The following is a 16,686-nucleotide window of genomic DNA, read 5'->3' on the forward strand; positions in this document are numbered from 1 at the left end:
AATTCATGGAAGGACACCAACAGTTGAAAGACTATATTTTCATCTACCAAATGAGCAATCTGTGTTTTTTAATGATGAAAAGGATATGGATTCATTGCTTTCTAAGCCAAGTGAAAAGGAATCAATGTTTACATCATGGATGCAAACAAATGAAATCTACAGTGAAGGTAAAATTCTTACATATACAGAGTTTGTGACAAAGCTTGTCTATTTTTCTAAGAATAGATGTTGGCAACCAAGGAAACAAGGCTACACTATTGGAAGACTAAATTGGGTCCCACTAAGTGTTGGTGAACTGTTTTACTTAAGAATGATATTGGATGCAGTTAAAGGACCATGTAGCTACAAAGAAATCAGAACTGTTTCTGGAAGTGAATATCTTTCCTTTCAAGAAGCTTGCTTTGCAATGGGATTTCTTCATGCTGATACAAAGTACATTGAAGCTATCAAACAAGCTAGCAAGTGGGGATCAGGTTACTACCTTAAAAAATTATTTGTCACAATGTTGATTTCTAATAGTATTAATAAACATGAGAATGTTTGGGAATACGTGGCCTTGCTTAGTGGATGATATTTTACACTACCAAAGAAGATTAACAAGAAATCAAGGTACACACCTTCTTTTCAATAATTTAATAAATCTTACTTTAATGTTGCAAATTGCTTAACTATTCTAACTTGGGATTAGAATGTTAATCTTATTGATAAATCTAAATCTCGAATGCCACTACCAAAAGATGTTGTGAGAACATGCAATTGTTCAGTATACATATCTCTCGCTAGGCATTGAAGACGGAGAATAACAATATCGCTCTAGTTTAGGGTAGAGGTTTAGTTATAAAATAATAAATCATAGATGAAAAAATAAGTAAATTTTGACAACTGTGGGATTTGAACCCACGCCCTTTCGGACCAGAGCCTAAATCTGGCGCCTTAGACCACTCAGCCAAACTATCACATGTTTCTATTAATCACTAATTTCATTGATCTTATTCATGCTGTCTACATATTCAAACAAAATTGAGTATAGTTTAGGGTAGAGGTTTAGTTATAAAATAATAAATCATAGATTAAAAAAATAAGTAACTTAAATGTTGACAGCTATGGGATTTGAACCCACGCCCTTTCGGACCAGAGCCTAAATCTGGCGCCTTAGACCACTCGGCCAAACTGTCACATGTTTTTATTAGTCACTAGTTTCATTGATCTTATTTATGCAATTGTGACAATTTCTCCATAATTCCTTTAAAGACATCTAGCTGGGCTTTAGGTTTAGTTATAAAATAATAAATCATAGATGACAAAAATAAGTAACATAAATTTTGATAGTTGTGGGATTTAAACCCATGCCCTTTCAAACCAAAACCTAAATCTAATGCCTTAAACCACTCAACCAATCTATCTCATATTTTTATTAATCACTAATTTAATTGATCTTGTTCATGCAATTGTTGAGTCTACATATCCAAACGTAGTAAACTATCACATATGAACAATTGTTGAGTCTACATATCCAAACATAGTAAACTATCACATATTTCTATTAATCACTAATTTCATATTGATCTTATTCATGCAATTGTTCAGTCTACAAATCCAAACATAGTTGAAAATTTTAAAAATTAGTGCCTAATTTAGGAAAATAAAGTAACAAATTTTGACAGTTGTGGGATTTGAACTCACGCCCTTTCGGACCAGAGCCTAAATTTGGCGCCTTAGACCACTCGGCCAAACTGTCATATATTTTAATTAATCACTAATTTTGTTGATCTTACTTATGCAATTGTTCGGTCTACATATCCAAACATTATTGAGAATTTTAAAAATTAGAAGTTTTAGAGTCTAGAGCTATATTGACATCAAATATTGAAACTATTGATAAGATTAATGATTACATTTTTTCCTTAATTTCTGGTGATGAGAATGAGCACTTAAACTCTGACCTAGTTGAAAGGTCTGATATAGTTCATAACACTCCACTAGAAACAATTACTGATCTTCCAAATCATAACATCAAATTAAAGAGTGAAACTCCAATTATGTTATTGAGGAATCTAGATCAATCAGAAGGACTTTGTAATTGAGGAATCTAGATCAATTAGAAGGAATTTGTAATGGAACTAGACTAATAGTCACAAGGCTTGCAAATCATGTTATTGAAACAAAAATCATTTTAGGGAAGAATATTGGAAATTTAATTTACATCCATGAATGTTATTGTCTCCATCCCAATCACCTTGCCTTTCAAACTTATCTGATGACTAAAGTTTTATCCTATTAATACTCATAATACTTTTTCTTAGTTGTATGTTTATACTTAATATATTTTTCAAATGTGTTTTAGATAGTTAGTGACATCCTTCTATTCACAAATAACTATTTATTGTATCAATAATTTTTATTTTCATATACATCTTCAGGATTGATATAGGAGATAACTTTTTTGAGAGAAGATCCAAGTTCAATATTTTGTAAATTTAGTTAAAACTTCTACTTATATACTAATCATGTGGTATTTTATTAATATGTAATTGCTTATACAAATTATTTTTAAGAGTAACTTTTAGCTTTTAAGAAATTTTCTTAAAATATATGTACTTATTATTATTTACACTTGTGCATACACACGGGTTTTTTTTATTTTCTTATATTTAAAAAGATAACATAATTGATATTATATTTATTATTTATAGAAAAATGTGTAACTATTTTAATTATCTCATAAAAATATGATATTATATTTTTATAAATTTGATAATAATATGATTAATAATATTTATAGTTTATGGTCATTGTAATAGAAATATTTAAATAAAATAAAAATTTAAAATTATTAATATTTTTAAAATCCTTTACATGTTTAAAATATTTATGAATGAAAATTATTTATTTTGCCTATTTAAATATTTTTGATATTATAATTATGTTAACTTTTCAACAAATATAAATTCATAGAAAACTTTCTAAAAGAATATAAATTTTCTGTGAATTTAAACTTTGTATGAAATAAAATTAAATAATAAATAATTTTTCAGTAGGTTTCGTAAGAAAATCCTGCGAATAAAATAAAATAAAAATCAATTGAAAATTTAGTATTTTCCTGTCAAATTTTAAAATATATTTAACATGTTTTTTTTGCTAATTTAAATTTGTAAAAACATTTGCAACAAATATAAAATTTTTATGTGAAATTTTCTAAAAATTTAAATCAGCAAGAAAAAATCTTATAACAACTAAATTACAAAAATTCCTTTCAAGAAATTTCTGTAAAAAAAAAAGAAACAAATTTAAAGGTAATTCATAACTTTATAATAGTGAATAACACCGTTTATAAGATTTCCAAACGGTTGTAACGAAAAAAAGGAAAATAATTGGTTTCGAAAATTATTTTTTGATAATATTTTTTACAACTTTGACAAAGTTTTTATGAATAGAATTAAATATAATTAAATAGATTAATTTTTTATTTTTTAACCAATAGGAAGTAATAAAGTAGTACATTTTTTTTTTACCTAAATAGGTAGTTTGTTAAAGTTTGTTAATTTTTTTTTCAAACTATCATTTTCCAATTGGTTTACATTGCATGATAATAATAATAATAATGAATTTATGTTTAAAATATATATTAATGAGAATATTAATAGTAGTGTTAATGTTAACAACAATAATTTATAACTATATAAAGAGATACATCAATAACAAAATAAATAAAAAATTCAAGTAATTGAAATATGATCACAGAGTATATAAAAGTAAAATGTATGTCTAACTATAATAATAATAATAATAATACAATATTATCCCATAATGATAAAATTAATAATAACAACAATACAACAACTACATATATGAGAGATACACATCTTTGGTGTCTTTTTTTGTTTTTACAATTTTATCCACTTAATTATTATTTTTTAAATTTAAATATTATTCATAATAAAAAAATATTTTTCAGTTTTATTATTTTACTAATTTTAGTAACTACGATCTTGAATTAATGACTTAGATGTAATGATATAGCAACAACAAAAAAATAAAAAGTACAAGTAATTGAAACATGATTCTGTGATAAATAAAAGTAAAATGTTTGTCTAATTATAACAATAACTAGTAGTCTGACCCGTACATAAGGTTGCATTTTTTTTTTATTTTGTATATTTAAATAATAAAGTAGTTAAAATATTACGTAATAAAATATCATGAAGATTAGGTTATATTATTGTAAATGTTATTAATAAAGTAATGAAGTAGTAAAAATCTAAGCGATGCGATAATGATTTCAGTTTTAAATATAATACATATGGTGCAGTTAATTGATTTTACGAGATAATTATAATAGTTTATGACCTATGCATATATACACTTTTTTTTTATTTCAAATCTTTTAAGAATAATAATATAATTATTATTATAATTATTTAACCATTAAAAACACTAATAATAATATTAATATAAATTATAAATCATAAATTTTGTAAAAGAGTACTCTATAATTATATATAAAGATATATATCAACAACAAAATAAATAAAAGGACAAATAAATCAAATATTATCTCGTAGTAAATAAAATAAAGATGGGTGTCTAACTATAATAATAATAATAATAGTACAATTATAGTAATATCCATAGTGATAAAAATAGTAATAAGACAACAACTACATAAATAATATAAAGAGATACACATTTTTGTGTCCTCCTCCTTTTATTTTTACAATTTTATCTTCTTAACTATTATTTGTTAAATTTAAATAATTATTCATAATAAACAATTATTTGTCAGTTTTATTATTTTACTAATTTTAGTAACTATTTTTTGAATTCAAATAATTACACATATATAGAGATAAAATGAACAACAAAACAAATAAAAAGTGCAAATAATTTAGTATAACAATGTTTTTTATAATTAAAAAAACACTTATAATAATAACACCATCATCAAAGTAATAATAAAAAAATTATAATGATACCAATAATAATTAACTAATGATAATAATAATAATAATAATAATATTTATGCTATAAATATTATAATAGACATTCGCTTAAGTCCGCATATTGATCTTAGGAGTTTGATGCAAATTTTATTGGGATGTGAACTTATAAAGTTTTATGAGTCATATTACAATATAGAATATTATGGGTCATATAATTACAATATCAAATATTATGATTGTTGGAAATTCGTAGGGGTTGTGAAAATATAAGAGATATGAGATATAAGAGATATATTACAAGACGAATTTGTTATTTTATGTTATTCATATGAATGAATTAAAAGATTCTCCTTAGTTATCATCGGATTAATTGATTTAAGCTAAGGGTGTGTTCTTCACCCTTCGTCGCATCTTACACAATGGTCAATCCACAACCACATGTGAACAAATTGAAAATAATTGTCACATGACTTTATGTAATCTTTCCTGAAAATAAAGTCACAAAGTCGATGATCCGAGAATTTTCCCTTTCCAAATGCGATTTATGTGGGATGCGAACTTAAATGAGTGCGGACTTAAGCGAATGTTTACTGTAATGTCAATACTAATACTAAGGCTAATATTAAGATAATAATCTATAATTATATATAAAGATATACATCAACAACAAAACATATAAAAATGACAAATAATTCAAATATGATTCCATAGTAGATTAAATTAAAATTTGTGTCTAACTATAATAATAATAATAATAATAATAATAATAATAATAATAATAATAATAATAATACCATTATAATAATATCTCCTAGTGATAAAAATAATAATAATACAACAACTACATATATAAAGAGATATACATTTTTTATGTCTCTTTTGTTTTTACAATTTTATTTTCTTAATTATTATTTTTTAAATTTAAATAATTATTCATAATAAAAAAATAGTTGTTACTTTTATCATTTTACTAATTTTAGTAACTATATTTTTAATTTAAATAATCACACACATAAAGAGATACAATGAACAAATAACAAATAAAAAATGCAAGTAATTGAGATATGATTCCATAGTAAATAAATGTAAAATGTGTGTCTAACTATAATAATAATAATAATAATAACAATAATAGTTAATAATAATAATAACACTAAAATAATATCTCGTACAAATAAAAAAATAATAATAATCCAACTTCATTTATAAAGAAATAAATATCTTTGATGTCCTTTTTTGTTTTTTTAATTTTATCCCCTTAATTATTATATTTTAAATTTAAATAATTTTTTAATTTTTATTATTTTACTAATTTTAGTAACTATTTTTTTGAATTGAAATAATTGTTCAAATGTAAGGATAAATGAACAACAAAACAAATAAAAATGAGAAGTAATTGAAACATGATTCCTACATAATAAGTAAAATGTATATCTAACCATAATAATAATAAAAAAATAATAATAAATATTATAATAATTATAGTTCTTATTAATAATAATAACAATAGTAGTAATATAATAATAATTATAGTTGGTAATAATAATTATAGTTGGTAATAATAATGATCATAATAATTATTGTTTGTAAAATAATTATAGTTAATAATAATACTAATAATAATAATTAAAATTATAGTTAGAGCTGATAATAATATTAATAATTATAGTCATAAATGATAATAATAATAATAATAATATAAAAATAAAATAATAAATATCATGAAAATTGGGTTATATTGATGTAAATGTTATTATTAAAGTAATAAAGTCGTAAATTCAGTTTTAAATATAATAAATAAAATTGATATAATATAGTATAGTCAATTGATTTTACGAAATAATTATAATAGTCTATGATTCATGCATGTACGCACGATGTTTTTATTTTTTATTTTCATTTCAAATCTTTTTAAAATAATAATATAATTGTTATTATATTGATTTAACCATTAAACATATTAATAATAATATTAATATAAATTGTAAATTGTAAAATTTTTAAAAAGATTAAAAATCTATTTAACAAAAATATTTAGTATAATAAAGATTTTTTATAATTATAAAAGCACTTATACTAATAACACCAACTATAAATAGTAATAATAATAATAATAATAAAATTAATAATGATACCAATCATAACAAACTAATGATAATAATAATGTTTATACTACAAATACTAATGTCAATGTTAATATTAATACTAATGTTAACGATAATAATGATAATTTATAATTATATATAAAAATATATATCAGTAGCCAAACAAATAAAAAAGATAAGTAATTCAAATATGATCTAGTAGTTAATAAAATTAAAATGTGTGTCTAACTATAATAATAATAATAATAATAATAATAATAATAATAATAATAATAATAATAATAATAATAATAATAATAATACCATTATAATATCCCATAGTGCTAATACTAATAATAATAATTATTATTATTATAACAATAATAATAATAATCTATACCAATACATAAGCTATAATATCCCATTGTTATTTCAGTTTTACTCTCAATTATTAATTTAATCGTTATTCTTTTTTTTTTCTCTTTAACAATTAATTTAAAAATTTCTTTTCTATACATATTTTATTTTTTTAATTTTAACAATTATGTATTCTTTATTGATTTTAACTCAAATTTCTATGAAAATTAAAAAATGCGAACACACAAGCACGGTAACGCCTATGTTTTCGCTAGTAATCTATAACAATATATAAAGAGGATTCCCTCTTTTGTGTCCACATTTCAAAATATCAAATTTACCCTTTAAATATAATAATTTATTAAATTTTTAAAAATTGCCCGTTACTATTACAAGCTTTTTATAAAATCGTCTATCTCTGCTTCTTCTCTTCTTCTTTATTTATCAATGGTTATTCTTTCATCTGTTCTGATATATTTCACTTTATTTTTAATAAATATAATTTTATTTTATATATTAACTTAATAACATTACAATATTATCACCTACTAATATAATATCACGCATATTTAAAAAATGCATACACACAAGCGCTTGTGTTTACACTAGTAGTAATAATAATAATAATAATAATTATTATTATTATTATAATAGAACAACTAAATATATAAAGAGATAGACAATTTTTGTGTCTTTTTTTGTTTTTACAATTTTATCCTCCTAATTATTATTTTTTAAATTTAAATAATTATTCATAATAAAAAATTATTTGTCAGTTTTATCATTTTACTTTTTTTAGTAACTATTTTTTTAATTCAAATAATTTCACATATATAGAGATAAAATGAACAACAAAACAAATAAAAAGTGCAAGTAATTGAGATATAATCCCGTAGTAAATGAAAGTAAAATGTATGTTTAACTATAATAATAACAATAATATATTATTATAATAATATCGCGTAGTGATGATGATGATAATAATAATAATAATAATATAACTACATATATACAGAGATGGTTAAAATACTCCATTGGTCCACGTTTTTGTTCAAAAATCTCAATTAGGTCCTAATTTTTTTTTTAGTCTCAATTAGGTTCATATTTTTGAAAATGTGTAACAATTAGGTCCATTCCGTTAGTATGGTGGTAACAGTGTTAAGGATGTGCCACGTGTTAGCTCCTCATCTTTTTTGAATTTTTTTGAATTTTTTTTAAATTATTCATGTCACATGTCAAGTTAGGTGATGTAACATCCCTGGCTACCCCTCCTCGGGCCCCAGAGGCTGTCAGGTTACTACAGCCCAATGCACCCCAACCCATCATTGGGCTGTAGTAACCTGACAGCCTCTGGGGCCCGAGGAGGGATAGTCAGGGATGTTACAGGTGCACGTGTCAAGTCATTGTTTGAATCTCAATTTGGTCCATATATTTATTATTTTGATTACATTTCAGTCCATTTATTTTAAAATTTTAAATATATTTAAATAAGTTAAAATAAATATTTAAAAAAAATGAACTGAAATATAATCAAAATAACAAATATATGAACCAAATTGAGATTCAGACAATGACTTGACACGTGTCACCTTACCGACTTGACACGTAGCACAATATTGACGTGACACATGGCATGAATAAATTTCAAAAAAAAAAATCAAAAAAATGAGGAGCTGACACGTGGCACATCCTTAACACTGTTACCACCATACTAACGGAATGAACCTAATTGTTATGCATTTTAAAAAATATGGACATAATTGAGACTAAAAAAAATCTTAGGACCTAATTGAGATTTTTGAACAAAAACGTGAACCAATGAAGTATTTTAACCTAAAGAGATAAACATCTTTGGTGTCCTTTTTTATTTTTTCAATTTTATATCCTCTTAATTATTATATTTTAAATTTAAATAATTATTTATAATACAAAAATATTTTTCAATTTTTTTATTTTACTAATTTTAGTAACTATTTTTTTGAATTGAAATAATTATTCAAATGTAAAGATAAATGAACAACAAAATAAATAAAAAGGACAAATAATTTAAATATGATTTCTAAAGGAGTAAAGATAATCAAATGTGTGACCTAAAAATTATTTGATCAAATGAAATTGAGAAACACCTATTTAAATAAGTGGATAGGGTGAGCTAATAGTATAAAACATATATACAATTAAAATATATAAGCACACACATAAAAGGAACTCTCTCCTTTGACCTCAAGCCACATGGTCACTACCATGTTCTCCATGCTCTACATTTTTGGGTGAATACCTCAATAAGCTTTGCTGCCACACCTATAAGCCACAACTTGTAGAACACGTGCGGGAACCTGCTACAGACCACACTATGTAACGCCAGGTGGAGTTCCCAGTATGAAACATAGTTCATAACGTCCCAAGACTACCAAACTCGTTTGCTAGATACCAAGGAGGGCAATCTTTTGGACCTATCTGTACGAGCCACAACTCGCACACTCAATCAACAACACTCGCCAATCCGAGCCACAACTCAAGGATTCTTCGAGTTCATCTGCCATCCCGAGCCACAACTCAAGAGATGTCATTCCGAGCCACAACTCAAGGAATACCACGTGTTTTACCCTCTATCCTAAGCCACAACTCAAAGGATACGTTCTGAGCCACAACTCAAGAAACATACCAGTAAGTCGATCTTTAAGGTATCACCAAAGCCTTGTAGACCACGCACATAAAAAACAAACAGCCACTATGCACTTTATTATCGCCTGGTGGTGCTCCAGAGTCGCTAGGCGAAACACAGTTCCAGACCGCTTGGCGGTACACATTCGTTGCTAGGCACTAAGCGCCTCTACAACCACTACTCTTGCAAGTATCGCCTGGCGGGACGATCTTCATCGCCATGCATTGTATCAGTACTTTGACAGTACTGGTCTCATGAGTGAAAATGAATCTGATGAAGAAGATACATTATATTCTAGTAATTAAAATTTTCAATTTCAATTATTATATCATATCTAATTTTTCATTTTTTTTCTATGTGTAGGTGGATCGAATACAAATGAAACCACTGATCATTTGTAAAATTAATAAATATTTTGGTTATTATAAAATTTTAGTAATGTGTAATTGTTAAGTTTTTTAAATTTTCTCTAGCTGTTATTTGATACTTTAATTTGAGATTTATACTACTATAATATTTTTCTTAATATTTGACATCATGAAAAGAAAAAGAATATGTTATTTTAATATCGAATATTTGATAGTATCATGATTCCTTTGGTGTGATTTTTAAATTTTTTTATAAAAGTTATTTAATTGATATTTGGAACAGTAAAAGAATGGGTATGTGTATGGGTATAAGAATATATCCATTACCCAGTAGGAATGAGAATAAATCAAAAGTTGTATACATGATGGATTTGAGATGGAAATGATGATGAATTTTTATTATAGGGATGAAGATGGGATTATGATACTGGTACATTTAAAACAAAGAAGCTCATTTTGCTATCTAAACCCTCGAATCCCTCGAATCCATCTTCGTAACCAAATCGAGCCTAAAAATTGAAAGTATAATTACTGATTTGATACTCCAATTTTTTGGTTAAGTTCAATTTGGTCCCATACTTTTGGTTTGTTCAATTTAGTACCCCAATTATTTAAAAGGATTCAATTTGGTCATCTCCGTTAAGTTGAAGTTATCACTGTGTCCGTACAGGACACGTATCAAGCCGTTGAATTTTTAATTTTTTAAAATTTTTAATTTCTTTTTTCAAAAAATTTAAAAACTGCCACATGTTAGTTTATCATTGTGCCACGTGACAACTTACAATCATGACACATGACAGTGATAATAATTGTTTTCAATTTAGTCCTCTTGTTCAGTTTAGTACCCCAATTCTTTAAAAACGATCCAATTTTATTCTTACCAATTTGAGACCAAATTAGTAACTAAGTTTAATTATAACTTATATATACATGTTAAAATAATTGTTTTGAATTTATACATCAAATCACTACATCTAAATATTTAAATTATTTTATTTTTTACAAGTGTAAAAAATTTCAAGTGTAAAAAATTACAAAGGTAAAAAATGTAAAAAATAAAATAATGTAAGTATTTAGGTGAAATAATTTGATGTATATATTAAAAAAAGTTATTGTAACATTTATATATAAGTTGTAACTAAGTTTATTTACTAATTTGGTCTCAAATTGGAGAAGACAAAATTGGATTGTTTTAAGGGTTAAGTATGTTTTTAGTCCCTGAACTTTGACCCAAAATTGAAATTCGTTCCTAGCCGAAACTTTGATAAATTTTGGTCCTAAACTTTAAAAAATGAATGAATATAGTCCTTTTAACTCAATTTTGTTAACTTCTTTTTAGATTTTGAATGCATTTCTCAGTAAATATATAGTCGAGAATGTGTCAAACGGCATAAACAACTCCAATATTAACATGAAACGCATTCGACATGTTGAAAAAAAGTAATTGAGTTAAAAAGACTATATTCATTTATTTTTAAAGTTTAAGGACCATAATTTATCAAAGTTTCGATTTTTGACCAAAGTTCAGAGATTAAAAACATACTTAACCCTTGTTTTAAAGAATTGAGGTACTAAATTAAAAACAACTATTACCATTGTCATGTGTCATGATTATAAACTGTCACGTGATATGACGGTAAACTGACACATGACAGTTTATAAATTTTTACAAAAAAAAAAATTAAAAATTAAAAAAAAATTAAAAAAAATTAAAAATTTTACAAACCAAATTAAATATTTTTTTAATAATTAAAATATTAAATTGAACGGAACTTAACCAAAACTACCAAATTAGTAATTATACTGTACTTACAATAAAACTGCACATTGTTTCTAACTGAGACGGGGAAGTCCAGTACAGAAATCAGAAAACAGCAATAAATAAAAATTTGCAAAACTGAAATTACTGTTGCCTTGAAAATGATAATACCACCGCGACCAGGCGCGTGGTTAAAACCGACATTCCTTGGCTATCTCATAAAGTGACACCCACTTCAATCATTCTTCTCTACCCTCTAAAAGGGACGTATGATACAATCTCTGTACTGGCGCGTGAGTCCAACATTCTCCATCTCTCTCCAGGAACTTTATTGAAGAAACAATCGCTTTACATTATTAGACCGCGAATCAGCAAAAGCATTCACTTTGTTCACACTTTTTTCACTGCACCTTCTCACTCACACTCTCTCTCAACTCAGGTACACACACAAACCCATTTTCCCAGAGAGAGTGAAGACCTTCGCTGCAGCTAGAGATGGCAGAGGGAAGAGGGTCCACTCTCGTCCACCTTTTGGTCGTTGTGTTGAGCTTGGTCGCGTTTGGCTTCGCCATTGCCGCCGAGAGGAGACGAAGCGTCGTAAGCCACTTTTTTTTTTTCTCATCCACACACTTTAATTTTATTTACATTGTTAAGGGTTTTTTTTTTTTTTTTTTTGCTTTTGTTCGCTTTTAGTAGCCTACCTCCTCGTATGTTTAGTGTTTCCGCGCGAAGATAATTGGGTCGTATCTTCGCAATTTGACATAGATCTATGTTGAAATTTATGTCTGGGTTTTGTAGTTGCCTTCCCTTTTCCATAACCACTTATAAAGAATATGAAAACGATGAAATGAACTGAGCTTTAATGAATTGCGCTTATCTTGTTAATGAAACTAATACACTTACTCTCTCTCTCACGCGTTATTGTATACAAGAAAAAAATATATGAAAAATCTCTAAAATATTCTTGATTTAATTGAAGTTTTATTTTTAGTACTCCACTTTTATATTAAATTTCAATAGAGTAATTTAAATGATTGTTAATTAAATGTTAAGAACTATCTTTTTCTATTAATGTATTTTTTTCTTACATGAAAGAGTAACTTTTATAGATGGAAGTTCATTTAGATTACCAGAAAATTATTTTACCTCATTTTATTTTATTTTATTTTATTTCTGTAAGTCCTTAGATGGAAGCTTATTTTGGGCTTATTGAGTTTAGGGTTTAGGGGCCTTGTGGGTATGTATGTCTCTAAAACCCTGAAAATTTTGAAACTTAAGATAACACTAACATTAGCCTTTCTGTAATCAAATCTTCTGGAACCTGTTTTCCAACATTAAGTCACCAGAAGAGGGAAATAATGGTTTTATTTATTGTGTTACCGAAATAGTAAAATTGTTAAGAATTTGATTAGAAGGGATATAACCATTTGGTAACAATTAATTTATTTTCCTAAAACTTTTGTAATAGAAGAAATGCAGAGGATTTTGATCCATGTATATTTCTGTAAGGTGTACATTAATGAAACCCATTCTAAAATTTTAGGGATTTAATAAATTATTTAGTGAAAATGATCAAGCCAGTAGGACGTATTAACAATCTATTCAGGATGAATTCTTTAATAAAAAAAAAATATAAGTTTCTTGGCTAATGATTGTAATTTGTAAACTTAGAGAAAACCAAAATTTGCATTGTTATCTTTTGGTGTGCTTTAATACACACATAGTGAAGTTTGCATTACTTTGGTAACGAGAGAGAAGCTGGACCTTCTGTACGGTCAATTCAGTACACATTGTTCACTGTGTTAATAAAAGCATCAAGTAGAGACATCTTATTTTAACAAGACATTTACAATGAAGAGAAACGAAAGGTTATGTATGATATGTAATTAGTGGTGGGATAGACAGAGGAAAAGGAAGTACATTTTTATAAATTGTTGTACAATGAACACACTGGAGCATATTGTTTATTCATCATTTTTCAACTCAATGTTTCTCTCTTATACTTTCTTATACTTTAGAATAGTATTGGAGTCATTAAGATTCTATACTAGTTAAGTTTGTTGGGTCCTTTAGTTCCACACTCTAGATGTTATTCTTTGACAAGAAAGGGTATGTTGGAGATTCCTTATTTATTAGAGATATAACCAAATTATAGGTGGGTGCAAACCTTATCCTATTAAGTCGATTTTGTGAGGTTGAGTCAGACTTAAATTTCACTCTCTTAACGTCGGTTTCCTAAGTGCTTGGGTACTTATCATAACAGAACTAGATTTATGTGTTTCTCTAATGCATGATTGGATGTATTTTGATGTGAGAATCTCAGCATTGTTTCCTCAACCATTAATAATGCTCCAAATCTTGAGTAACTAGCTTTTGGTTCGTACAACCTCTGGAAAGATTTTACTGTCAGTATAATTCAGTTTAACAAGAATACGAACAAATGTTCTAGTTACTTTATTCATCATGTCACAATACTGGATATAAGCTTACTTATAGCTGTGTATTCAATAATAAGATGATTGGGAATTCTACAGCTTGTCCTATTCGATTGTTATTCAAATACTCTGCTGATAAGAATTATCTTTTCCCAATTACACCCACAACATGTAAAGGGTTCATTTGCTTTTTCTCTGCCCCTTGGCAAGTGGTACAACGCCAAAATAATTGTGTTGGGAATGATATGACATAAACTCTTTATATTGTCTGTTCTCAAGAGTTTCTTAAAGGAGCATACCTTATTTGTGTGACTGAGCTTGAGCCTGAGTCTGAATTGGATTGCATATAATTGATGAAAAAATTGCTTATCATGCATTTTTTCCAGCTTGATAGCCACATCTAAATGCCTTGACTTGAACATGTTATTTTCGTCTATAGTCTTATCTTAAAGATCCCTATCAAACATAGAGCCTTTTTTGTCATTGAAGAATTTTGTTTGTCAGTCGCTAGTTCTTCTTGGTATTTGGTTCAAATGACCTGATTTTTTAATTTTGGGAAGGACCTCTACCTAACCCCCATAATCAGTGCAACTGATCCTGAAAATCAACTCACTTTTAAATGCTTGCCGCAGTTCTTGTTGTGTCATTCATGCTTTTGTAAGCCATTTTTTGCCACTTCTCCTTCCATGTGAACAGGAAGGAAAATATATGACTGTTAAAGGAACTTGTTGATCTATTGGTTGGTGTTGACTGGTTATAAAAGAGCACCTTCGATGGGAAATAACATGTTAAACGATAAAATAACACTTTTATAGAGCATATCCAGCACTGTAATTCAGAGTCATGGTGAATTTATCACCCTACAATGCAACTTGCATAATGGAAAGTCTAGACATAGTTGTTGCTGCATTTACCTCTACCACCCTTCAGTTAAAGTTTTTGCAATCATTGTTTGCCTTAAATAAGTTGTACTACTGTATCTATTTTACTTTTAATATTCTTGTTAATTTGCATTGACAAGGCTGGCCCTTTTTTTCTTTGCTCTTACTTGTCAGGGAACCATGTTCAAAATTGAAAAAACAAATGAAACATATTGCAGCTACAGTTCAGATGTTGCGACTGGTTATGGAGTGGGTGCTTTCCTGTTTCTTCTTTCAGGTGAATCACTGTTAATGGGAGTGACAAAGTGCATGTGCTTTGGGAGGCCCTTAACACCTGGGGGAAATCGAGCGTGGTCCATTATATATTTTCTTTCTTCTTGGTATGAATTCTAAATTCTTATACAACAATTTCTATTTCGCATTATCAAAGAAGTGTAAGAATGATATATGTTTCAAATGTATGCTTCTGATATTCAACCAACTTAAAAATATCATTTTTCTCGTTACTCATATTAAGTTTCTGGTCCCAACAACTTACAATATACGACTCATTGAATAAAGACCACATAATTGTCATGGAAATGTAAGATCATTCATCGAGATCACTTTTTTTATGCATTCCCAGGATCACTTTTCTGGTGGCAGAAGCGTGTTTGATAGCAGGGGCAACCAAGAATGCCTATCATACCAAATACCGTGGAATGATTTATGCTCAGAACTTTTCCTGTGAAGCCTTGCGGAAAGGTGTTTTTGTTGCTGGCGCAGTTTTCATTGTTGCAACCATGATTCTGAACGTATACTACTACATGTACTTCACAAAGGCAACAACCACACCAGTTTCTCATAAGGCAAATCGGGTGAGCTCAACAGTTGGAATGGCAGGATATGCATGATAACAAATTTAGTCTTAATTTCAATGGATGTCTCGATGATTATCACTAAAACGGTGGTTTTCATTTGGTTTTTCCTAGCTAATCGGTGTTCATAATGTTCATGTGGATGTTACTTGTCAGAAGCAAGCTATATATATTATAGTTAGGTAAAGAGGGTCTCATCATGTTGTTGGTTTTCAGATAAACTTGATATTCAAAGTGTGTACAATGCTTTTGAGGCTATGTTTCCCTCTAAATGGAACTGGGATTTTTGAAAGCTTATTTAAAGATGAAGATGAGCTAGTTGGAGGCTTCATTTTTGTTA

The 16,686-nt window shown here is 27.0% G+C and overlaps 1 protein-coding gene and 3 non-coding genes across 4 annotated transcripts; 1 reads left to right on the forward strand and 3 right to left on the reverse strand.

Annotated features, from left to right (window-relative positions):
• Positions 1–876: 876 nt before the first annotated feature.
• Positions 877–956, reverse strand: TRNAL-UAG. The gene has a single exon. It is a non-coding gene; the product is annotated as a tRNA-Leu (tRNA).
• Positions 957–1,095: 139 nt separating this feature from the next.
• Positions 1,096–1,175, reverse strand: TRNAL-UAG. The gene has a single exon. It is a non-coding gene; the product is annotated as a tRNA-Leu (tRNA).
• A 483-nt stretch (positions 1,176–1,658) lies between these two features.
• On the reverse strand, positions 1,659–1,738 carry TRNAL-UAG. Its single transcript has one exon. It is a non-coding gene; the product is annotated as a tRNA-Leu (tRNA).
• A 10,788-nt stretch (positions 1,739–12,526) lies between these two features.
• On the forward strand, positions 12,527–16,686 carry LOC114168944. Its single transcript, XM_028053933.1, has 3 exons — positions 12,527–12,770; positions 15,664–15,869; positions 16,115–16,686. The coding sequence occupies exons 1-3, from the start codon at positions 12,669–12,671 to the stop codon at positions 16,380–16,382; spliced, it is 576 nt and encodes a 191-aa protein (XP_027909734.1). The 5' UTR covers positions 12,527–12,668; the 3' UTR covers positions 16,383–16,686.

This window comes from Vigna unguiculata, chromosome 2 (genome assembly GCF_004118075.2).
Source record: "Vigna unguiculata cultivar IT97K-499-35 chromosome 2, ASM411807v1, whole genome shotgun sequence".
NCBI lineage: Eukaryota > Viridiplantae > Streptophyta > Magnoliopsida > Fabales > Fabaceae > Vigna > Vigna unguiculata.

Excerpts from the sequence above, each read along its gene's own strand:
- LOC114168944 (XM_028053933.1), top strand. The coding sequence starts at position 12,669 with ATGGCAGAGGGAAGAGGGTCCACTCTCGTCCACCTTTTGGTCGTTGTG. Across the intron at positions 12,771-15,663 it reads CCGAGAGGAGACGAAGCGTC|GGAACCATGTTCAAAATTGA; the intron begins GTAAGCCACTTT and ends CTTACTTGTCAG. Across the intron at positions 15,870-16,114 it reads ATATATTTTCTTTCTTCTTG|GATCACTTTTCTGGTGGCAG; the intron begins GTATGAATTCTA and ends ATGCATTCCCAG.